This window comes from Chlorocebus sabaeus, chromosome 14, assembly GCF_047675955.1.
Source record: "Chlorocebus sabaeus isolate Y175 chromosome 14, mChlSab1.0.hap1, whole genome shotgun sequence".
In the NCBI taxonomy this organism is placed as follows: domain Eukaryota; kingdom Metazoa; phylum Chordata; class Mammalia; order Primates; family Cercopithecidae; genus Chlorocebus; species Chlorocebus sabaeus.
Window position 1 is genome coordinate 84,749,405 of NC_132917.1, and position 25,154 is coordinate 84,774,558.

Below are 25,154 nucleotides of genomic sequence, written 5' to 3' on the forward strand. Positions count from 1 at the left end.
GTTATGTTTATACTGTACTGTAGTCCATTAAGTGTGCAATACTATATTGCTAAAAAATGCTAATGATTATCTAAGCCTTCGGTGACTCATCATCTTTTGGCTGGTGGAAGATCTTGCCTCAGTGTTGATGGGTGGCTGCTGAAGGTTGGGGGTGCTGTGGCAATTTCCTAAAATAAGACAACAATGAAGTTTGCCACATTCATCGACTCTTCCTTCTATTAAAAAAAAAATCTTTGTAGCATGTAATATTTTATAGCATTTTACCCATCACAGAACTTCTTTCAAAATTGGAGTCAATGTTCTCAAGCCCTACTTCTGCTTTATCAGCTATGTTTATGTAATATCCTAAATCCTTTGTTGTCATTTCAACAATGTTTATAGCATTTTCCCCAGGAGTAGATTCCATCTCAAGAAACCACTTTCTTTGCTATCCATAGGAAGCGAGTCCTCATCTGTTCAAGTTTTATCATGAGATTGCAGCAATTCAGTTACATCTTCAGGCTCCACTTCTAATTCTAGTTCTCCTGCTATTTCCACCACATCTGCTGTTGTTTCCTCCACTGAAGTCTTGAATCCCTCAAAGTCACCTATGAGGGTTGGGATCAACTTCTTCCAAACTCCTATTAGTGTTGATATTTTGACCTCCTCCCATGAATGACAAATATTTTCAATGGCATCTAGAATGATGACTCCTTTCCAGAGGGTTTTTTAATTCACTTTTCCCAGATCCATCAGAGGAATTACTATCTGTGGCAGATACAGCCTTACAAAATGTATTTCTTAAATAATAAGATTTTCAAGTTGAAAGTACTCCTTAATCCATGGGCTGCAGAATGGATGTTGTGTTAGCAGGCGTGAAAACAATGTAAATCTCCTTGTACATCTCCATAAGAGCTCTTGGGTTACAGGTCCATTGTCAATGAACAGTAATATTTTGAAAGAAGCCTTTTCTTCTGAGCAGTAGGTCTCTACAATAGGCTTAAAATATTCAGTAAATCATGCTGTAAACAGATGTGCTGTCACACAGGCTTTGTTGCTTCATTTTTAGAGCACAGGCAGAGTAGATTTGGCATAATTGTTAAGGGCCTTGAGATTTTTTGAATGGTAAATGAGCACATTGGTTTTAACTCAAAGTCTCCAGCTGCATTTATCCCTAACATGAGTCAGCCTGTCCTTTGAATCTTTGAAGCCAGGCATTGACTTATCTTCATTAGCTATAAAAGTCCTACATGGCATCTTCTTCTAATAGAAGGCTATTTTGTCTTCATTGAAAACCTGTTGTTGAGAGTAGCCACCTTCATCAATGATCTTAGCTAAATCCTCTGGATAACTTGCTGCAGCTTCATCAGCACTTGCTGCTTCACCTTGCACTTTTATGTTACAGCAATAGCTTCTTTCAATCTCATGAATCAACGTCTGCTACCTTCAAACTTTACTTCCACAGCTTCCTCACCTCTCTTAGCCTTTTTAAAATTGAAAAGAGTTAGAGTCTTGCCTCAGACTAGGCTTTACCTTAAGGGAATGTTATGGTTGGTTTGATCTTCTATTCAAACCACTCAAACTTTCTCCAAATCAGAAATAGGGTTTTGGCTTTTTATCATTTGTGTCTTCACTGAAGTTGCATTTTCAATTTCCTTCAAGAACTTTTCCTTTGCATTCACAACTGTCTTAATTGTTTCATGCAAGAGGCTAAGCTTTTGACCTGTCTTGGCTTTTGACATGCCTTCTTAACTAAGTTTAATCATTTCTAACTTTTGATTTAAATTGAGAGACATGTGACTGTTCCTTTCACTTGGACACTTAAAGGCCATTGTAGGGTTATTAATTGGCCTAATTTCAATATTATTGTGTCTCAGGGAATGACAGGGGACACTGAGGAGAAGAAATGAGATAGGGGAACAGGGGAACAGCCAGTCAGTGGAGCAGACAGAACATAGATAATACTTATCAATTAAGTTTGCCATCTTATATAAGCATGGTTCATGGCACCCCAAAACAATTATAATCATAACATCAAAGATCACTGATCACAGATCACCACAACAGATATAATAATAATAATGTTTAATAATAGTATTTTTAATATTGCAAGAATTACCAAAATGTGACCCAGAGACAGAGTAAGCACATGTTGTTGGAAAAATGGCATGAATTAACTTTTTGATGCAGGGTTGCCACAAAACTTCAATTTATAAAAACTGCAGTATCTGCAAAGTGCAGTAAAGTGAAGCACAATAAAACAAAGCATGCCTGTTTATCATTTTGCTGTGAAACAAACACTACAAACTTAAGCAATACCTTTGTTATCTCACAGTTTCTGTGGCTCAGGAGTTCAGGCATGGTTTAACTGAGGCCTCTTGCTCAGGGTCTAACAAGGTTGCAATTAAGATGTCAGCCAGACTGGGTTCTCATCAGAAGTTTAACTGAGGAATGATCCACTTCCAAGCTCACTCAGTTGTTGGCAAAATTAATTTTCTGGGAATTCTTGGGCTAAGGGCTTCAATCTCTTGCTGGCTCTCAGCTGGAGGCCATCCTCAGCTCCTAGATGTTGCCCACATTTTTTTCTTTATGTGACCATGACCATTGGCTGCATCAATCTAGCAAGGAAGAAAAAGATCCTAGCAAGATGACTATTACAGTCTTATATAACATAAACACAATTATGTACATTCTGTTACCTTTGCCACATCCCATATGCCTGGGAACAAGTCACAGATGGCACCCACACTCAAGGGGAGAGGATTACACAGGAATGTGAATGCCACATCTTGGGGGCCACCTTATGAGTCTTGCTACAATGACTTTATATTTACTAGAAAAATGCTCATTGTTGCTTGAAGTCTCCTTGGAATCTCTCCTTGTGGTGCACATGCCCTTTTGATTTTTTTCCACCTTTGATTGTCCCATAGCAAACAAAAAACCCACTTACACTAATCTCACTTTGTTCCCATCCAATCTCTTTCTTAGACTTCAGATATTTAGCTTGACTTAATTATGTTTAGGTTTCTAGACATTCTAATATGAGAAGTTATCTATGAAATAATAAAGGCAGTAAGAGGGAAAAGATAACTTGCACCAACTTTGTTTCAAAGAGAACTTTCTCAGAAATTCATCTTCTTCAACCAACCACATTGTCTGAGTCCTGTCCAGCCTCCTGGACTGATGGCTGAGCCCTGTGAAGGGAGGGACTACAGATCAAAGTCAAAGGGGACATTTTCATAGAGGGTCCCTGAAAGAAACCTAAGCTGAATAGTGAAGACCCCCCAGAGAATGAATTGCTTGGAAAGTGTGAGACCTAAGACAAACCAGGAAGTGGTTGTGACATTTGGGCTTACTCCCAAACCTAGAGTGAGAAGTGAGGAACTCTTTCATGGATTTTGGGCGCACACATGCAGTAATAGCAGGAGGCTCAGAGGAAAGGTGAGATCTATGGACATTTAATTTCTGACCCTGTATTTCTGATTTCTTTTATTAACAGTGATTTGTCTAAAAGCAGAGGGAATGCATGATTTTCGTCTTCCAGTCTTCTATATTTACCACATATGCTATCATGAGCAGGGGTTTTTTTTAATTTTCATTATTTAAAGAAAGGTGAAGGAAGAATTAACACATGATTGAGATAAAAGAATAAAACAAACTTTTTTTCATGAAAATCTTGTTTATGTTTGAAAATGGTCATCAGACTTTCCTTTTCCTTTCACATCTCCTTGCGTAAGCATCATGCTGCCCCCTGAATCTCTCCTGTTGGTAATTTTAATCATGTTTCTCTGGATCCATTCTGGTAACCGCATGGAAGACCCATTAGAACTCTGCTCAGTAGACAGTGGGATGAAATCAGACTAAGGTGAATCTTGGACCTTGTAAGGAATTTAATTTCAAACGACCTGTGAGGAGTCATAACACGACCCTCAAGGAAAAAGATACAGTGATTCCCTGTGTCATGATTTTTACTGTAACCATATGTTTTTAATTGGGGAATTAAAATTTGACAATGTCCATATTTTTCTCCTAGGAAGAGTGGCTGACCTGCCAAAGAAACTGGCTCTACCTAGAAAGTATTTTCAGTGCTCCAGATATTCAGAGGCAATTGCCTGCAGAGTCCAAGATGTTCCTTCAGGTGGACAAGTCATGGAAAGAAATCATGAGAAAGGTGAATCGGCTGCCTAATGCTCTTCGAGCCGCTACTCAGCCAGGTATGAAACAAAATTCCAAACAAGCAAAAAGACTACAATCACCTAAAATGTTTCTCTGGGAACCTAATAACATATGGTCCATTCAACCCTTGATTCTAGTCAGTATGGACAAATAGGAATCCTTGCATCTGACACACTTGCTAAGCAATGTCAGTGGAACACTGGACTTTTTATTATTATTTCTTAGCTTTGTTTATAGTTTTGGAAAAGGAGAATCTGTCTATTTTTGCTGTTTTTATGATTTGGGGATGTTGCTTCAGTGTATCAGTGATGTTTTCATCTCAGAATTTTGACAATGAGACAAATATTTGCCTTCGGTTGACGTATTCTGTTAAAGCTCCTCCACAGATTTATAGCCACAAAAATGTCCACACCTTATTTTTAATGAATTCATCAAAACTAGTTCAAAATATTACCACTTATTGCATTTCTAGTCTCAAGGTTGAAATGTGTTTTAATAAGTTCCATTTCTGTGGATGTGGAATCAAAGTCTTTCAGGGTGCACATACGTGGCTGTTGAACTTTATGCTTAAAGTAAAAGCCTTGGCAAGCTTGCCTGTTGTTCGGGAAATAGCAGCACATGGCCCATCCTGGTAAATATCCTCAGACAGCTTCCCTGCAGTTTTCTGGGCTGCACCCTTTCCCCCAAAACTCTGACATAAGACAGAAATGGAAAAGAAATGTTATGTGGAATAATAGAATTGAAAACTCTTTGGATCTTTTCAAGGCGACCAGCATGCCTTGGCTCATGGTCTTCTTCCAGCGTGTAATCTCAGCACCCTGGCCTCTGTTTATGTCATTATATCTCCTTATCAGCCTCTGACCTTCCTGCCTTCTGCTTGTAATGGCCCATGTATGATCAATCAGTCCACCAGATGATCCAGGACAGTCTCTCCATCCATGATCCTTAACTTAATCACATCAGCAAAGTTCTTTTCCATGTATACTAACATATTCACAGGTTTGGGGGATTAGGACATGAACATCTCTAGGGGGCCATTATTCTGTCTACTGCACTCACTTGTCATGTTGAAACATTTTGCTGTGAAAACTAATATGTTAGATTACAGAGTGCTGTCCCAGGCCCTACTAGACTTGTTATAAAATATAACTTCTGAAATGAAAAACAATCTGATTCAAAAATACATCTGCTCCTAAGGATGTAATATAAGAATACAGACGGCCGGGCGCGGTGGCTCCCGCCTGTAATCCCAGCACTTTGGGAGGCCGAGGCGGGCGGATCACAAGGTCAGGAGATCGAGACCATGGTGAAACCCCGTCTCTACTAAAAATAGAAAAAATTAGCCGGGCGCAGTGGCGGGCGCCTGTAGTCCCAGCTACTCGGGAGGCTGAGGCTGGAGAATGGCGTGAACCCGGGAGGCGGAGCTTGCAGTGAGCCGAGATTGCGCCACTGTACTCCAGCCTGGGCGACAGAGCGAGACTCCGTCTCCAAAAAAAAAAAAAAAAAAAAAAAAGAATACAGACTGGTATAGATCATTTCAGGGAATGATAAAGCTATGAAGAAAAATAAAGTAGGGTAAATGGGTGTGAGAGAGAGAGAGAGAAAGAGTGTGTGTGTGTGTGTGTGTGTGTGTGTGTGTGTGACAGAAGGCTTTTTTGATAAAGTGACTTTTGAGCAGAAACCTGCAGGAATGAGGGAGTGAGTCATGTATGTGATCAAAGGGAACATTGTTAAAGGAGGAGGGAAGATTAAAGGCAAGGCTCCCAAAGTGAGTGCATGCTTCACATGCCCAATTGTTTGCAAGGAAGCCAGTGCGAACTGAAGTGGAATGCAGAGGAAGGGCTTAGGAGGTGAAGCAAGAGAGGCAAGAGTGTTTAGGTGGGGGACTGGGCATCAGACTGGGTCATTGATTACATAGAGCCTTGGAAACCATGATCAAGACTGTGGATTTGATTCTTAGGCAGGGGGGGACACCAGCTACTATGATAAACACCAAAACTACAAAGATAAACAAGACAGGGATCTTATTCCTTAAGGAGCTGTAGTTTAGTGATAAAGAAATAGTATCCTATCACCACAATTTTGGCATTTAAAGATGGCAGAGGATACAGAAAAGATGCCAGTAAGAAAGTGACAGACAGTGAGTAGGTATAGAGACTGGCTTGGTTTGGAGAGTCAAGGAGAAGGCAACTGCTTGGCTTTGGTTTTGTTCTCCTAGCCCCCCAAAAGTGGGATACACCAGCTAAAAATGTTTCATATTAAATATACTTGTTCATACTTGGTGAATACTTGATATTATTATTAAAGGTAATAGTTAAAGTTCTTAGTCAATTCCCCCCCATTTTAAAGTAATAGAACTTTCCTTTATCAAATAATACCAAAGCTTTTAAAATCTTAACAGTATATTTTACTTTTACTTAAAATTATCTCTTTATTTTTCAGTTAACTTGGTACCTTTTATTGAAAAGACCATACCACTGCCATTGCATTTTATTTATTTATTTATTTATTTTTATTTCAATAGGTTTTGGGGAAACGGGTGGCATATGGTTCTATGAATAAGTTCTTTAGTGGTGATTTCTGAGATTTTGGTGCACCCACCACCCGAGCAGTGTACACTGTACCCAGTGTGTAGTCTTTTATCCTTTTATCCCTCAGCTCCCTCCCATCCTTTCCCCCACTTGCCTAAGTCCATTGTATCATTCTTACACTTTTGTGTCCTCATAGCTTAACTCCCACTTATAAGTGAGAACATATGATGCTTGGTTTTCCATTCCATTCACTTGGAATAATGGCCTCCAAATCAATCCAGGTTGCTGCAAATGCCATTATCTCATTCCTTTTTATGGCTGAGGTAGTATGCCGTGGTATATCTAGACACATTTTCTTTATCCACTCATTGATTGATGGGCATTGGGGCTGGTTCCATATTTTTGCAATTGTAAATTGTGCTGTTATAAATATGTGTGCACAAGAATCTTTTTTATATAATGACTTCTTTTCTTCTGGGTAGATACCCAGTAATGGGATTGCTGGATCAAATGGTAGATCTACTTTTTAGTTATTTAAGGATTCACCACACTGTTTTCCATAGTGGTTGTCTTAGTTTACGTTCCCACCAGCAGTGTAAAAGTATTCCCTTTCCACCACATCTACACCATCATCTATTATTTTTTTATTATAGCCATTCTTGAAGGAGGAGGGTGGTATCACATTGTGGTTTTGATTTGCATTTCCCTGATCATTAGTGATGTTGAGCAGTTTTCATGTTTGCAGGCCATTTGTATACTTTCTTTTGAGAATTGTCTATTCACGTCCTTAGCTCACTTTTTGAAGAGATTGTTTGTTTTTTTCTTGCTGATTTGTTTGAGTTCCTTGCAGGCTCTGGATATTAGTCCTTTGCCAGAGGTCCAGATTGTGAAGATTTTTTCCCACTCTGTGAGTTGTCTGTTTACTCTGCTTATTGTTTCTTTTGCTCTGCAGAAGCTTTTTAGTTTAAGTCCCATCTATTTATCTCTGTTTTTGTTGCATTTGCTTTTGGGTTTTGGTCATGAAGTTTTTGCCTAAGCCAATGTCAAGAGGGGTTTTTCCAATATTATCTTCCAGAATTGTTATGGTTTCAGTCTTTGATATGTTAGATTTAAGTCTTTGATCCATCTTGATTTGATTTTTAGGTGAGAGATGAAGATCCAGTTTCATTCTTCTACATGTGGCTTGCCAGTTATCCCAGCACCATTTGTTGAATAGGGTGTCCTTTCCCCACTTTATGTTTTTGTTTTCTTTGTCAAAGATCCGTTGGCTATAAGTATTTTGCTTTATTTCCAGATTCCCTATTCTGTTCCATTGGCCTATGTGCCTATTTTTATACCAGTACCATACTGTTTTGGTGACTATGGCCTTGTAGTATAGTTTAAAGTCAGGTAATGTGATGCCTCAAGATTTGTTCTTTTTGCTTAATCATGCTTTGGCTATGTGGGCTCTTTTTTTGGTTCCATGTGAAATTTAGAATTTTTTTTTCTAACTCTGTGAAGAATTGTGGTGTTGTTTTTATGACGATTGCATTGAGTTTATAGATTGCTTATGGCAGTATGGTCATTTTCACAATATTGATTCTACCCATTCGTGAGCATAGGATGTGTTTTCATTTGTCTGTGTTGTATGATTTATTTCAGCAGTGTTTTGTAGTTTTCTTTGTAGAGGTCTTTCACCTCCTTGGTTAGGTATATTTCTAAGTAATTTTTTTTTTTTTTTTTTTTTTTTTGCAGCTTTTTTTCTTGCATCTATTGTAAAAGGGGTTGAGTTCTTGATTTGATTTTCAACTTCGTCACTGTTAGTGTATAGCAGAGCTACTGATTTGTGTACATTAATTTTGTATCCTGAAATTTTGCTGAATTCATTGATCAGCTCTAGGAGCTTTTTGAATGAATCTTTAGGGTTATTTAATTTCCATGTATTTGTATGGTTTTGAGGATTCCTTTTGGAGTTGATTTCCAATTTTATTCCATTGTGGTCTGAGAGAGTACTTGATATAATTTTGATTTTCTTAAATTTATTAGGACTTGTTTTGTGGCTTATCATATGGCCTATTTTGGAGAATATTCTGTACTGATGAATAGAATGTATATTCTGCATTTGTTGGGTAGAATGTTCTGTAAATATCTGTTGAGTCCATTTGTTCTGGGGTATAGTTTAAGTTGTTTCTTTGTTGACTTTCAGGCTTGATGACCTGTCTAGTGCTGTCAGTGGAGTATTGAAGTCCCCCACTATTATTAGGTTGCTGTCTATCTCATTTCTAAGGTCTGGTATTAATTGTTTTATAAATTTATAAATTCGAGAACTCCAGTTTTAGGTGCATATATATTTAGAACTGTGATATTTTCTTGTTGGAAAAGTCCTTTTATCTTTATATAATGTCCTTCTTTGTCTTTTTTAACTGTTGTTGTTTTAAAATTTGTTTTGTCTTAAATAAGAATAGCTATTCCTGCCCACTTTTGATGTCCATTTGCATGAAATATCTTTTTCCACCCCTTTACCTTAACTTTATGTGAGTCCTTATGTGTTAGGTGAGTCTCTTGAAGACAGCAGTTACTGTCTAGACATCCAGATTGGTAAATGGGGAGTCAAACTGTCATCGTTTGCTGATGATGTGATTGTAATTTTTTTACTGCCTTTGCAATTCCGTGACTCGTTTTAACTTTAGATTTGGATAACTCAAAACATATTTTTATGAGAGCTTTATTAAATAGTCTTCTAGGGAGAAGATTCATAAATTGATTACATTTTAAAGTGATTTTTTTTCAGAAAACAATTTGATTTTAACACAGTTTTACCAATACTGTTTTTGTTTTTTTTAATGAACAGGACTTCTGGAAACTTTTCAAAACAATAATGCATTACTTGACCAAATTCAGAAGTGCCTAGAGGCATACTTAGAATCAAAAAGAGTTATCTTTCCAAGGTAAGTTTATAAAGCAACCTAAGATATTTTTTAGTAGTTATGACTGTCAATCAAGTTGAGGTTATAGTTATAACCTCAAAGCATCAAGGAACTAGAGAAAGAAACAAAAAAGATCTATGATAATGAAAATCCAACTAGTTATCATAATTGGGGAGTATAAGTCTCAAGGATAAAATACAATATTCAATAAATAGTTAAGTGGGTAAGTAAGATACTGAAACAATTTTTTTTAATTTTAACTTTTTTAGTATATCATAGGTGTGTTATGGGGTACATAACATGTTTTGACATAGGCGTGTAATGCATAATAATCACATCATGTAAAATGAGGTATCCATCCCCTCAAGCATTTATCCTTTGTGTTACAAACAATTGAGTTATACTCTTTCAGTTATTTTTAAATGTACAATTAAATTATTATTGACTATTAAATTTTTATTGATTATTAAATTAAATTATTATTGACTATAGTCAATCTGTTGTACTATCAAATACTAAGTCTTATTCATGCTTCCTATTTTTTGTACCCATTAAATATCCCCACCTCCCCATCCCCAACCCTTCCACTACCCTTCCCAGCCTCTGGTAACCATCCTTCTACTCTCTGTCTCCATAAGTTCAATTGTTTCGATTTTTAGATCCCACAAGTTGAAATGATTCTTGATCACCCCATTGTTTTACTGTTTAATTGTAGAATGAATATGTGTGCCTGTGCATGTGTGTATATGTGCACAATGTGTGTGTAAAAGGTTAAGAGAGACTGGTGTTACCTGAGCAGTTTTCTTTAGGTTAATTGGTGGGGATGCATGTTAAGCTCTCCAAGATGCCTAGTCTTGAGGAGAGTGAACCACACCCTTTCTCATGGGCATAGCAAGCACCCTTAGCACATCTCTCTACCAAAAAATATTCTTATCTCTAGCTGTCCAACCTCTCCAGCTTTAACACTTTTATACCCTCAAGTGACTGAGGACTCTAGAGTCTTCACCCATCTCCCCATAAGTCAGCCCCAGGTGACCTGACATCTCATTTTGAAATGTGACAACTCTAGTCCTAGAACTTCAGTCAAAACTGAAACTGATATTTTAACATCTAGTTATATTACTTGGGAAAGGTTTGGTCAAAAACACAGAAGCCACTCTAGGTGTTTAGAGCAAAAGTTTCAGTCAGGGAATTAGAAGTTTTCACTGGTGCTAGACGCAGAAGAAGGGAAGAACTGAGGACCACTTTGAGGAAATCTGGAAATACAGGCAGAGGTCTCAGGGAGGTGCCACCAAAGTCTCAGCTTCCTGCAACAAGAAAGGGAGGGATTGTCAGGAGGACACCTGAAAACCAAGGATAAAATCCCACCAGCTTCAGTCATTCATGCTCAAGTTGGGGAATAATGGCTTTGCTTCCTCCCACCTTCTCAGTCACATAGAAGAGCATCTCATAGGCAGTATTTAATCTGAAACCTTACTGGAAAGAGATTCTAGAAATGTCATTCCAGCTTTTCCCTGATGCAGGGATATTGCTAAGTTGACCATCAACAATCTAGAGCATTTACTAAATGCTGGTTTGTACATTTAGTCCTCCAAAACATGAGAGAGTTGGGGATAGGAACAGCAGTAAAAAGGACCCTTGATTGGGAAAAAAAAAAAAAAAAGTTTGAAAATCACTGTCTTAAATGTTAATAGTTAATTGCTCTAATCTGTTCTAGTATGAACTAGGATAGTCAGTTGGAATAGTAAATAAAATTCCTTTTGAGTGATTTGGAGAGATTAAACATAATACAAGAACTCTATTACATGAAGTCTGGCATTTAGAATATTGTTGATTATCTAGAGCAGGGACAAACAACTTTTTTTCATAAAAAGTCACATAATAGATATTCAAGGCTTTGTAGGCTTTACAGTCTCTGTAGTCAGGTCCGCTATTGTAGCACAAAAGGAGCCACAGACAGTATGTCTGCATGGCTGTGTGACAATGAAACGTTATTTACAAATACAGGGGGTGGGCCAGATTTGGCCTGGGGCTGTAACTTGCCAACCCCAATCTATAGCAAAATAATATTCTGTAAGTTTACAATTTCCTTTACCTATCTTGCTGGTAATAATATGGAATATATATAAATGTTTTATTTCTACATATGTATAGCCTCACATGGTTGGAAATGGTGTGCTGGCAAAATTATATTATGCCAATTTTCACAGTAGCACATACTGCAGAGAATAGCAAATACCTTTGGGTTAAGGGAATGGCCCAGTACACATTCACACAACCCAATAAGGTTCTCCTGCAACCACCCATCCATCTATTAACTCTTCAACAAATAATGTATTGAATACCAGGTATGTGTGACATACTAGGCTAGATTTTAGGGAAAAGAAATAATACATCTTCACTCTGGAGACTTTAAGACAGATATGTGAACACATCAGTTTCTAGCATTTTTACAGTTTTTATGAACAATGTCTATCTTTTATGTACTAGACAGTAATTCTAGGTGTGCATCATCACACCATCACACCTAAATGCATCATCACTAATTTTCACAGAAATCATGTTTAGAGATACGTGGCCTCCCCAGAAACCCATGACCAGTGTAATTGGAGGTCCAGGAAATTGGTGGACAGGGAGGAGATGTGGCTAAGGAATTTATCTTGTATGTCTATCTAAGACTATACTTCAATTTCAAGTTATATTTTAAGGATGTTCTTTAATCCAGATTTTACTTCTTGTCAAATGATGAACTTCTGGAGATTTTGGCCCAGACACGAAATCCACAGGCTGTGCAGCCACACTTAAGGAAATGCTTCGACTCCATTTCAAAGCTCGAATTTGCTCTCATGCCTCCTGCTGAAGGAAAGATTCCTGGTATTGATGGAGAACCAGAAAAGGTTTATACTAATGATATTTTGGCAATGCTGTCACCAGAGGGAGAAAGGGTGAGGTGCTTTTGTTTATATTTCTTTATTGATGAACTTTGTTACTCTTCTAGGGTTATTCTCGCTCTAAGCATACAGGTACTCTGTTGTCTCAGCAATTTCAAGGATAACCAAGATAAAATTCTTGCCCTCAAAGAGCTCAAAGTCTAACAGAGAAGTAGTCGAACAAACAACTGAAAATCACCACAGAAAATGCAATAACAAAGGCATGTGTTCTGTTGTTGGAAATATAGTGGAGAAAACTAGAACCATGTCTTATTTAACTCCCCACAAGAGGCACACTAATGGACTGATTAAGAGTACTGGTTCTACTATCAGGCCACTTGGACTAAGTCCCACCCCTTAATCTCATCCAAAAGACAGGGATTAGTAATTGTATCTGATTAATGGAGTGATGAGCCTGTTCAGGAGATAGTGTATGTCAATTACTTAAAGCAATACCCAGTAAATACTATTTAAGTGTTAGTTGCTGGCAGCAGCATCTCCAGGGCACTGCACAGCCCCTGGCATATGGGGAACACCAAGAGAGTGAATATATTAGCACACTGTGAGGAATCAAGTGACTTCACAGAGGAGAGCTACACATATGCACACACACACCAAGTCAAGTATGATGGAAGGGGGAGTATCTTCTACGTGGGCATGGGAGACATTTCAGACACAGGAACTGTGCAGGGAAATGCTAAGGAATTGGGTCCAGTAAGAACACAGTGGTGTATCTATGGGAACATATAAACATTTTATTTGTTCTGAATTGATCCTCTTGCAAAAGAATTTGCTCATCACTGGTGCAGAAGAGAAGGGGAAAGACCGAGGATAGAATCTCAGGAAAACATGAAATGTAAAGAGAGGTTAGAAGAAGAGCAGATGAAGGAAACCAAAACAGCCATGACAGTCAAGCCACTGGAAGTCCAAAAAAATAGATACAAGAACTGAAAAGTGTCATTTGGACTTTTCAGTTGGGAGGACCTGGGAAAACTTGAGAATAGAAGTGATCAGGGACAAAAATCAGATAGCAGCAAGTAGGAAAGTGAAAATAAGTGAAGAATTCCATGCAGTGCATGTAGACTACTCTTTCAGGGAGTTGACTCCAAGTGGAAGCAGTAAAATAAAGCAATAGGTCAGGTGAAAGGAGATAGATGTATAGTGGAATGTCAATAGAAGTTTCAGTATTTGTGGTCAGGCTTCAGCGTTTATATAGCTTAGGATTCTGTCATGGAAATACAGAAGGCATACAGCTTACAAGTCCCACACAAGCCACTTTATCAATGCTCTGATTACCTTTTAGGTTAGCTTGGGGAAAGGCCTCAAGGCCCGAGGCAATGTAGAAGAATGGCTTGGTAAAGTGGAAGAAGCCATGTTCACGTCTCTGCGTCGCCTGTGCAAAGCTGCCATTGCTGACTATCAGGGGAAACTGAGGACAGACTGGGTGGTGGCTGGCCACCCTTCTCAAGTAACTCACACTCACATTTCGTATTTCTGAATTCTTTTTTGGTGATATGTATCACATATTTAAGAAAGATGTTTTCTTGCAGGTTATCCTGACCGTTTCTCAAATTATGTGGTGCCGTGATTTGACTGAATGTCTGGAAACAGAACACAGTAATCACATAGAGGCCCTGGAGAATTTTGAAAAAGTAAATTTTGAGGTGAGATCTGTAACAAAGTGACATTATTGTCTTGCAAGATGGTCTTAGTGGGTTTTTTTTTAAAGCATAGTTAATGCAAATTCACTTTATTTCAGAAATTCTAATGCTCTGACATGACTTACAAAGCTTTAGAATTCTCACTAAAATTATTTGTGTTTTACTTTTTTTAGAGACACTACCTTAATGTATGTGTAGTATTCATATGAATACTTGTGAAAATAGGAGGAAAAACAATTCCAGAACAAAACATCACGGTTATAATGGTTTGCAACTTTTAAGGATAAACTGTATTCACTAGTTCCTGGATACCTCTCAGGGAAGTTTATTCAGTCCAGGAAAACCTCCAGATTCATGCCATTTCTATTTTTAGGCTCTAATTCTATTTCTGCTATTTTGTAGAAATACATTGCCTGTCAGGCAACTAACAGAAATAGTTAGAAATAGAAATAGTTGCCTGTCAGGCAGCTAACAATAAAACAATAAATAATTCAAAGAATTTACCATCAAGAACTTTTAGCTATAGCTAGGAAATGCTATTTTACTAAATAGCATTTAAATAGCACTAAAACTTTATACTTGTTGAACAGCAACTCCACATTTCCTCCTCTCCCTAGCTCCCTGTAATCACCATATTACTCTTTTTCTATGAATTTAACTATTTTAGATACTTCATATAAATAGATCATGCAGGACTTATCCTTCTATGACTGACTCGTTTCATTTAGCTTGATATCCTCCAGGTTTATTCATGCTGTCACATGTCATGGGATTTCCTTTGTTTTAAGTCTGAATAATAGATATTTCATTGTATGTGTATGCCACATTTTATTTTATTTTTTTCTTTTTTAAGAGACAGGATCTCACTCCATTGCCCAAGCTGGAGTGCAGGGACGTGATCATAGCACCCAGCTAATTATTTTTTTTATTATTATTTTTTGTAGAGACAGGGTCGCACTGTATTGCTCAGGCTGGTCTCAAAAGCTTCCCTTAAGCGATCCTCCTGCCTTGGTCTCCCAAAGTGCTGGATTACAGGCATGATAATCATGCCCAGCTCATATTATCTTTTTGTGTTCATCCTTTGATGGACACTTATGTTATTTCCACATTTTGGCTATTGTGAATAATGCTGCAATGGACATAGGAGTGCAGATAGTCTCCTCCAGATCCTGACTTCACTTCTTTTGGATGTGTACCAGAGTGGGATTACTGGATCATATGGTAGTTCCATTTTTAATTTTTTGAGGAACCAGCATATTGTTTTCCATAATGGCTGCACCATGTTTATATTCCCTCTGGCAGCATACCAGGGTTCTCTTTTCTCCACGCTCTTGCCAACATGGGATATCTTTTTTTTTTTTGATAACAGTCACCCTAATAGTTGTGAGGTGACATCTCATTATGGTTTTGATTTGCATTTCCCTTATGATTAGTGATGTTGATCATCTTTTCATATACCCAGTTAGCCCTTTGCATGTCTTTTTCTGATAAATATCTATTCTATTCCCTTGCTGATTTTTTAATTGGGTTATTTGTTTTTTGCTTATTAAGTTGCAGGAGCAATTAGACCCTTGTCTTATACCATACACAAAAATCAACTCAAAATAGATTAAAGATTTAAGTGTAAGACCTGAAACTGTAAAATCCCTAGAAGAAGACATAGGGGAAAAGCTTTGACATTGGCGTTGGCATTGATTTCTTGGATATAACACCAAAAGCACAAGCAACAAAAGGCAAATAGATCCATGGGATTGCATCAAACTTAAAAGCTTTTGCACAACAAAGGAAACAATCAACAGAGTGAAAAGGCAACCTGGGGAATAAAGGAAAATATTTACAAACAGTATATCTTGTAAGGACCTAAGCCAACTCTTTAACTCCAAATTCAATTCTACTTCCAAGTAATACTACATTTTTAAAGATTCACCCTTAAAACAGAAAAATGAAACAACCTTATGAATAAAATAACTTTATTGAAATAAACAACTTTATATATATTTATATGTAAATATTCAATAAATATTTATTTATTGAATAAAACAACTTTATTGCAGTAAGAGAAAACACTCTCATGAAATTCTTCAAAGAAATTTCATCTCCATAGCTTCAGAAAAGAGAAATGATTCCCTAAAGAAAGTTCCTTTGCCTCTACGTAGAGATGGTCCCTCATCAGGGTTGGCCCAAGTGACATTTCAGCACAATGATACAAGGTCCTTAAAGGCGCTGCTCTTCTTTGAAAAAGATTTAATTATTTAGGTAAAAATCAAGTAAAAATTTAGCTAACTCTTTCTGAAAATTTTTTCATTTAACTAGACATTGACTAGGTTAAAATGCTCAGACTTTCTGATTATTAATGGGAAAACCACCCCTAAAACTGAAGAGTATCACCTTTAACCACATTTAATTTTTTGGGAGGACACTCTCCTCTAGAAAATCATCACATAGTGGTTAAGAACATGGGCTTTTCTGGAGGCAAATGTCTACTCAGGTCTCATTTTGCTACTTCGTAACTGTGTGACTGCCATCAAGTTACTTATGCTCTCTGACCTTCAGTTTCCTCAAATGTACAATAGGGGTAAAGACAGTATATAGTTCACAGAAGTCTCATGGGAATTAAATAAAAGTACTGTCCTGTGTGGTCACAAAATTATAGATTCTTAAAATTAGCTGGTTCTTAGCAATGTCTCTCCAAATTGAATGGTGAAAGAGATAATATATATATGTAAGCTGATCTTGGAAAATTCACCATGACAATTTTTTTTATTTGTAGAGATTAAATGCCCTGGCTGCAATAGTTCGAGGCAGTCTTCCTAAATTACACAGAAATATCCTAACTGCATTGATTACCATTGATGTGCATGCAAGAGATATAGTCACTGAACTTGTTCAATCCAAGGTAACGGCTTCATTTAACTAAAATTATATACTGCTTTCTGAAATGAGTGTATCTAATATGTGTATCACATATAGGTGGAGACAGTTGAGTCTTTTGACTGGCAGAGACAACTGCGCTATTACTGGGATATAGACCTGGATAATTGTGTGGCTAGAATGGCGCTCTCTCAGTACACTTACGGCTATGAATATTTGGGTGCATGCCCAAGATTGGTTATTACTCCACTCACAGTAAGTTATTGATCACTTAGGTTAATATTGACATGAGAGTGCTTTTCAATCAAAAGTCTTGAAAAGTTTCATATGACATTAATTCTTGAAAGAATTTATTATGAATACATCTTTGTAAAGCAAAGATTTGCATTATTTAATTATGTACATGGATCTTTTGGTGTATTTCAGTTGCTCTATTTTTCATAGAAAATAATAATCCTTCCCCCATAGAAAGGAAATGACTTAATTTGTGGCCAGAGTTGGTTCCCTTCATATTGATAATTTATTACTTTCTTCAGGATCGCTGCTATCTTTGCCTCATGGGAGCTTTGCAGCTTGACCTTGGGGGTGCACCAGCTGGTCCTGCTGGCACTGGGAAAACAGAGACTACCAAAGATCTGGCAAAAGCTCTTGCCATCCAGTGTGTGGTCTTTAACTGTTCGGATGGTTTGGACTACAAGGTACAGTTCTTGCATCTGAACATTAACATTTAAGTGTTTTATATGTCTTTCTCTATTTGCAACATGACATAACAAAATAAAGTGAGAATGGAGTGATGACAAGCAAGAGAAAAGAAATGGGGCAAATAATGGCTAAAGTGGAATAAATAGAGCAAGGGAGAAGAGTCAACACATGGTAGTCTGGGTAGTCTGGATAAGAATCAAGGGCGGGGATGATTATCAATCAATTGATAAATCAATTTTTTATTTATGAAAAAATAAAAAGTCTGTACATGTCAGTAAGAAGAAAGAAATGAGATGAGGTACAAGATAGAATAGCAGGGAAAATGAAGAACAAGGACTAAGCTTATAGTAGGAAATTGGCAATTCAGAGAATGGTGTATTGAACATGAAATATGTGGGAGGAGAATTCCTGGTAAGGTTTTTCAATATAGTGGTTCTCAAACTTTTTGGTCATGGGACCCCTTTACACTCTTAAAAATTAATGAGAAAACTTCCAAACAAAAAAAAATTGTCCCACTTTTATATTTTTGAAAATCTCTAATGTTTTCAAAATATTGCTATTATGCTAATATTTGGCATAATAGAAGACAGCCAGATTCTCCGATTTGCTTCTACATTCAGTCTGTTGAGATACGTTTTTTTGGTTGAACATTTGAAGAAAATCTAACCTCACATAGATATAGACTCTGAAAAGACGAATATTTTAAAGAACTTTTTCAGTTAATTGTTTATACTCTTCTTTGAACTACACCGAAACTTGACAAATGTTAGTTTCTTAAAGGTTATTTGCTATGTAAAAACTGAAATCATATCCACATCTTTTCATACTCTGTACTCTCATGAGAGAGTGAGAGTGAAAAAAGCATATAACACCTTGGTATTATTATGAAAACACTTTGGCCTCACAGATCCCCTAAAAAAAAGCTCATGGATTTGCAGGAATCCTTGTTTGGCTTTATTTCTTCTGGTGGTTGCTATTTAAACTGTAAAAGCATACATTTGTTTCTATATTTTTATGTACCCACTTTGGACACTATCTGCCAACACATTAAATAGATGAGGATTTTATTAGATACAACTTTGTGTGTCTAATGAAGTTGGACTTTCTGTTTCAACCTCACTTTTACCATGTCAAATTTTATAAAATTTGTATTTCATTCTATAACTAAATTATATCTTCATTGCTTTGTCTGGGGGCCAAATATAAAAATGTAAATCCCTTATACAGCACTTATAATATCAAAGACTGTTCATAGTGGAATTTAATAGAATAATTGGCCCCATAGAGAAAGATCAATACATACATCACAAACCCCTGCCATTCAAAGTAAACGTCCTAAGCTTCAGGGTTAGTGGATCGTGTTTTCTTTCCACTTTGTTCACTTCTTCTAGAACCAATATTTTTCTCATTTTTTATTTTTTACTTTTTATTTTTTATTTTGAGACGGAGTCTCGCTCTGTTGCCCAGGATGCAGTGGCACAATCTCGGCTCACTGCAACCTCCGATTCCCGGGTTCGAGCAGTTCCCTGCCTCAGCCTCCTGAGTAGCTGGGATTACAGGCGCCCACCACCACGCCCGACTAATTTTTGTATTTTTAGTAGAGATGAGGTTTCACCATCTTGGCCAGCTCCTGACCTCGTGATCTGCCCACATCAGCCTCCCAAGGTGCTGGAATTACAGGTGTGAGCCACTGCACCTGGCCAGAACCATATTTTTCTAACTTCTGTGTGCTGTGAATCACCCGGAGATATTTATTAAACTACATATTCTGATCTGCAGGTCTGGGGTGGGGCCTGAAATTGTGCATTTCTGACATCCACCAAGGTGGTGCACATCGATACTGGTCCACTTTGAGAAGCTAAGCCCTAGACCGTGGTTCTGAGAGCATGAACCCTGAACCAACAGCATTAGCGTCACCTGACAACTTGTTGGAAATGCAAATTATAAAGCCCCACAGACCTACTTAATCAGAAGCTTTGGAGCTGGAGCGCAGCAACGAGAGGCGTTTTTGAAACAAACTTCCAGGTGATTCTGATGCACACTCAGATTTAAGAACCACTGTTCTAGAGTAGATTCAGCTGCCACTGTTCTTTGTAGTTCAGTTTTGCATCTTTCTTATATTTCATTTTAATTTTGCTGGAATACTTCCTTGAGCAATTTTTTTCCCATTCAAGTTTATAAATATTCTGTCTTTACTGAGTCATCATACTTGATTGATAATTTGTAGAGGGTGGAATTATAGGTTTAAAATTATTTTCTCACCTGACTTTGAAGGCCTCACTTCATTGTCTTCTAGTATGCATTTTGCTAATGATAAAACTGATCATGGCTTAATAAATTTTGGAGGTTTAGTAATATTTTGCTTCCTCTCTGTCTCTGGCAGCTTATAGGATTTTCTCTTGATCCTCAGTATTGTGAAAATCTACCAGGATGTGTCTACATAAGATAATTTTCTTTATTCATTTGGTTTGTCATTTTGGGAAGCTCTTTATTGGGAAAAATATGTCTTGTCAGCCTAGCGAGACCTTATTTTATTGCTTCTTTGCTTATCATTTTGTCTCTGTTCTCTGCTCTGGGCCTCCTACTTCTGTTCTCCACTTCTCTTAAATACTCTCATATTTTCTCTTGCTTGTTGCTATTTTCTTGTATTTGTTTAGATTGCTAAACACATAAACACACTTATTTTATATTTTAAGCAACAATAAGAAAAAATAAACTTATTGAAAGGTTACTTAGATAGTGGGATATCTCACGGAATCCAGAGAAGAGTTGAGCATGACTCAGGCTGAGTAGGAACGAGGGCAGCCAACTCCTTGGCATTGGGAACTTTAGAGCCTTTTCTCTAGAGCCTTGCAGAGAAAACAGCAGGGTCATATTTCAAATTTTTAAAGTAGGATTCTAACTGGCAAAGTGGGTTCAAGTGATCACCCCTAGATTCGTAAGCAATAGCCGGAAGAAGAGGGTATAGTCTGACTCATACAGGCATGGATGGCTGTAGAGAGCTAGATGTGGTACGCAGTTTCCAGAGAAAGAGGAATGGTATCCTCTAAGGGTTTCTGCAACATAAGATTTCTAAGCAAAACGAGATTGTCTCCAAAGGCTATTCTTTTCTGCCTTAAATGTCCCTTCATGTGTGGATGTTCCCCAGGGCTCTGACCAGTCCCCTTTTCCTGTTTTCTCTACCTGCTTTTTCCGGTTCCTGACAACTTTGTAAGAGAGAGCAGAGATTTGGGCAGAAGGAGGTTACTCTGCAGATCCCTGGTCAGATGTGCTGCCTTTCCTAAGACCTAGTTCCTGCTCCTCCAGGAACTCTCTTGCCCTAAAATTTTCCTCTGGATTTGGTCTCCTTTGAAACTCTTCCTTTCTACAAAAAGCAAACGAAACACTCAAGCACTGGGCTGAGACTTTGTGTTAGACTCAGGAGAAGGCATATTATCTGATTTACCTTCCCAACAGTCCTCTTTGATAGGTGTTGTCATCATTGCACAGATGGGAGTGAGATTTGGACAGTGAAGTAACTCGCCAGCAGTCACCACTAGAAAATGGCAGAGAAAGAATTTGAACACCTCTTGTGATTCAAGTCAAATGTTCTCTCCCTTTTTTTAAAAAAGTACATATTATATGCAAATTTAGAAACATAAAAAGATATAAAGAATAAAATAATGAATATCTACTTAGCCACCTCCCAGCTAAGAGATAAAATGTTACCAGCGCACTTGAAATCCTCTGTCTCTCATCGCCAGAGATAACTTCTATTCTGAATTTGGGGGTTATCATTCACATGTGTGCATATGTATGTGTGTAGTCCTAAATTTAAAACATAGCACCATTTTGTGTGATACATTCTACATTTTGGTTTTTCCACTGAGCACTTTGTCTATGAGATTCATCCAGGCTAATACTATAGCTCTATTTTTTAAAATTCATTTTCACTGCTCTGTTTTTATGGTTTTTTTCTTCTGATATGTATTTGGGTTGTTTCTAATATAGTATTTGCTACTGTAAGCAATGCTGCAATAAGCATTATTACACAGGCCTCCGGGTGAATGGGTGCATGGTTTATCTGGCTTGGAATATAGGAGTTGGTCTCAAGGTACATATACGTATTGACTCAATAAGGACAAATGCTTCTTCCATGATTGTGGTAATTTATACTCCCTCTGCAAGTGTATAAGAGCTGCCTATGCTCCACATCCGTGCCCATGCTGTCAGGTTCCATAACTGCTGTCAGTCTGAGGAGTATGAAATGGTATGCCATCATTGCTAAAACCATTAAAGACTAATTGGAAATTTTATAATGGATGAATCGGGATAGTAATCCACTAATCAATCACAACTTTGACAATCAAAAAATACGTATCTCCTGTTATGATATATAAGCTATGAATTACTCCTGTTCAAAAAAATTTACCTTCAACCTAATGAATCTAATGGAGTCTCTAGATTTAAATACCAGTTTTCAAGAAGTACAGGTGTATGAGATAAAGGAATGTGTTAACACCACAAGAATACAATCAGCTAAATATGGAATCAGGGGAATTCTATAGGGAAAATAACTTACAGACCTTCAAAAATAAATTGCATAAAAGAGAGAGGATTCAGGGAACTGCTATAAATTTAAAGAAATTTAAGAGACACAGTACCCAAATGCAATGTTTGTACCTTGCTTGTATCTTTATCGGAACAAACCAATTGTAAAAGGACAATATCAGTACGATTGAGGAAAATTGAACAAGATATTAAATAATTATTGAGTTTTTCTTTGAGTAGATTAGCAGTATTGATATGGGTAATTTTGGGGGTTTTATGTGTTACAGAGTTTATTGTGAAATAATATGATGTCTAGGGTTTGCTTTAAAATAACAACAAAAAATGTTGGAGAGTATTTTGAAAATAGCAGAATGTTGGTAATTGTTAAGCTGGGTGACATATACCTTCTTTCACCTCTTGTGTATGTTTGAAATTTTTCAAAATAAAGATTTTTTTAATAGAAATCATCACAAAATAAAATGATAGAAATAACACCAAAACTTATTTCTAATCGTCAATTAATTGCTACACAATTCATCTCTGAAAAACAAAACAAAACAAAATAACCCCTGACTGCTATCAGCTGAGAGCCAACCTGACTCAGACTATTTGCTTCTCCGGTTGAACACAAACAATTTCACAGGCCACCAACTACAGACCAGGTCACGATGCATCCATTATGGAATGAGATGCCACAATCGTGTCTGAGAACACACAAGAATGCTGTCTAAACCACAAAAAATAGTCTAATATCTCCCTCTCCAGGCTAAGCTGTGTAACTGCTTCACCTTTACCAATGACAGCCTCAGCCAGCTATCCATCAGCCTCCTGTATAATATGATTATGATATCCATCATAAATTTGCCCCTGCTTCCTATCAGCACCTAATCCACAATATTGTGGATTGAATTGTGTCCCCTCAAAATATGTTCAAATCCTCATGCCTAGTATCTGAATGTTACCTAATTTGAGTCTTTACATTTGTAAAGACTCAGATGTTTAAAATGAGGCCATACTGGAATTCTACGGGCCCTAATCAAATAACTAACTAGTGCCTTTGTAAGAAGAGAAAAATGTGGATATAGACAGAGAGAGAGAAGGCAGTCAAGTGAAGATACACAGGAGGTAGAGATCAGAGTGAAGCAGTACAAGAAGCCAAGGAATCCCAAGGGTTGCCGGCAACCACTAGAAGCTACCAAGAGGCAAGGAAGAATCCTACACCCCAGAACCTTCAGAATGAGCATGGCTTTTTGATACCTTTATTTCAGACTTCTAGCCTCTAGAACTGTGAGAGAATAAATTTCTGCTGCTTTAAGCCATTCAGTTTATGGCAATTTGTTATAGTAGCTCTTAAAAACTAATAGAGCAAAACCCTTCTTCACTGACCCTTCCCCAGAATTTTCTAACACAAGCCCAAATCCTGTGACAAGTCCTCCTGATATCCTTTTACTGAGAGAAACCTTGGTTTCCCACAGAGTGTGGTCTCCCTTGTTGCAACGAGTGGTAAACCCAGTTGTGTCTGACTACAGGTGTGTTCCTGGTTATCTTTGGCCTGTAGGCATTGACCCTGTCCTTCACTTTTGTTGAAAATGAAGAATTGGAGATCACCTGACTCGAAAAAGTATTTGTTAACCAGCCAGCTATTGCAAGCATTCCTGCATTCATGATCAATATTTGGAACTGCTCCTTTGTTTGGCACCCTGGACGTTTTTGCATCCTGGGGCAATGTACCATCGTAAGATCTGGTTTTGATAAGAGCAAGCCTGCTAGTATCATCTACTGAGCCTCTACACCTGTGGCACACGTTCACCAAGTCAGCAGCCATGTCAGGGCTGGATTTCAAACCCCCCACTCTCCTCCTCAGCCAGGCATAAACTGCAGAGGCAGGAGTGGCAGAGAGAGAGGGTCATTTTTGAAGAGCAAATGGAAATGAAGAACCACCATGACCACAGACATGTTCTCAAAGAGAAAAATATTAGCAAAGAGTCTGTCACAGATCAAGATCTGGAATTTTCTTTGTTACTTCCTTTAAAACTGTCTGTTCATAAGTATCCCTTGGGAAGTCTCCACGTATGCCAGGACTTACATGTATCCTAAGTATGAAGACCATTCCCCTACAATATGGAAGCATTCCGCAGCTTTGTTGTACAGAACACCAACTTGGTCTTTAGTACTGTCCATGAGTATCATTTAGTACCATCATTCCATGAGTTCATTCAACTTCTCTTACCTTGGCTATATTATTACTAATTTCCAGGGACTGTTTCTTATCTCTGACTAATTTCTTTTTTTAGAGTATCTTGTTTTATTTTAGGAATGTGTTTCCCTCCCAAATCTCTCTGAGGATTCCATTTCAATTTTGTAAAATTACTTTCTGCTCCCTAAATTATCTCTACTTTCTCCAAAGTTGCTCATTAGTTTATTCTTCTCATTCCTTCTCTTTCTTGAATCTTCACCTATTGGTTCATAAGGATAGATGAAGGACTAATTTAATTAGTGTAAACAGCTTGTTTCCCCCAAATGCCCCTTCCTTGAATGAAAGAGCTACCAAGAGCTCTGTGGGAGTATAGAATGTGTAGCCAGCAGGCGTCTCCATAGAATGTACGCACACCAAGCAGCCAGTATGTGAGAAAGCCCACATCGAATGCCAAATAATAAGGATTTTCCTTCTAATGTAGTACATTTCAGTGGGTTTCACTTTCTTTTATTATTTTTGAATCTCAGTGACTGAAGTGGAAGTCTGGAACCATCTTTCTCGCCTTGTCTCTGCTTTCCTTATCTCCCAAGCATAATGTCATCTCCCAGTATCTCCTAATATTAATATCTCCCCAAGGCAGATCTCCCCCTTTGTTTATGAGGCAGTCCTTC

General features: G+C 37.6%; 1 protein-coding gene across 1 annotated transcript in view; it reads left to right on the top strand.

Moving 5' to 3' along the window:
- The window catches only part of DNAH6 (dynein axonemal heavy chain 6), a 313,929-nt gene that overhangs the window by 104,553 nt on the left and 184,222 nt on the right, over positions 1–25,154 (top strand). The window contains exons 22-29 of the mRNA XM_007970043.3: positions 4,013–4,193; positions 9,517–9,613; positions 12,318–12,537; positions 13,826–13,990; positions 14,073–14,186; positions 16,954–17,079; positions 17,154–17,309; positions 17,591–17,752. Coding sequence (XP_007968234.3) covers positions 4,013–4,193; positions 9,517–9,613; positions 12,318–12,537; positions 13,826–13,990; positions 14,073–14,186; positions 16,954–17,079; positions 17,154–17,309; positions 17,591–17,752 — 1,221 coding nt within the window. The remainder of the gene's footprint in view (positions 1–4,012; positions 4,194–9,516; positions 9,614–12,317; positions 12,538–13,825; positions 13,991–14,072; positions 14,187–16,953; positions 17,080–17,153; positions 17,310–17,590; positions 17,753–25,154) is intronic.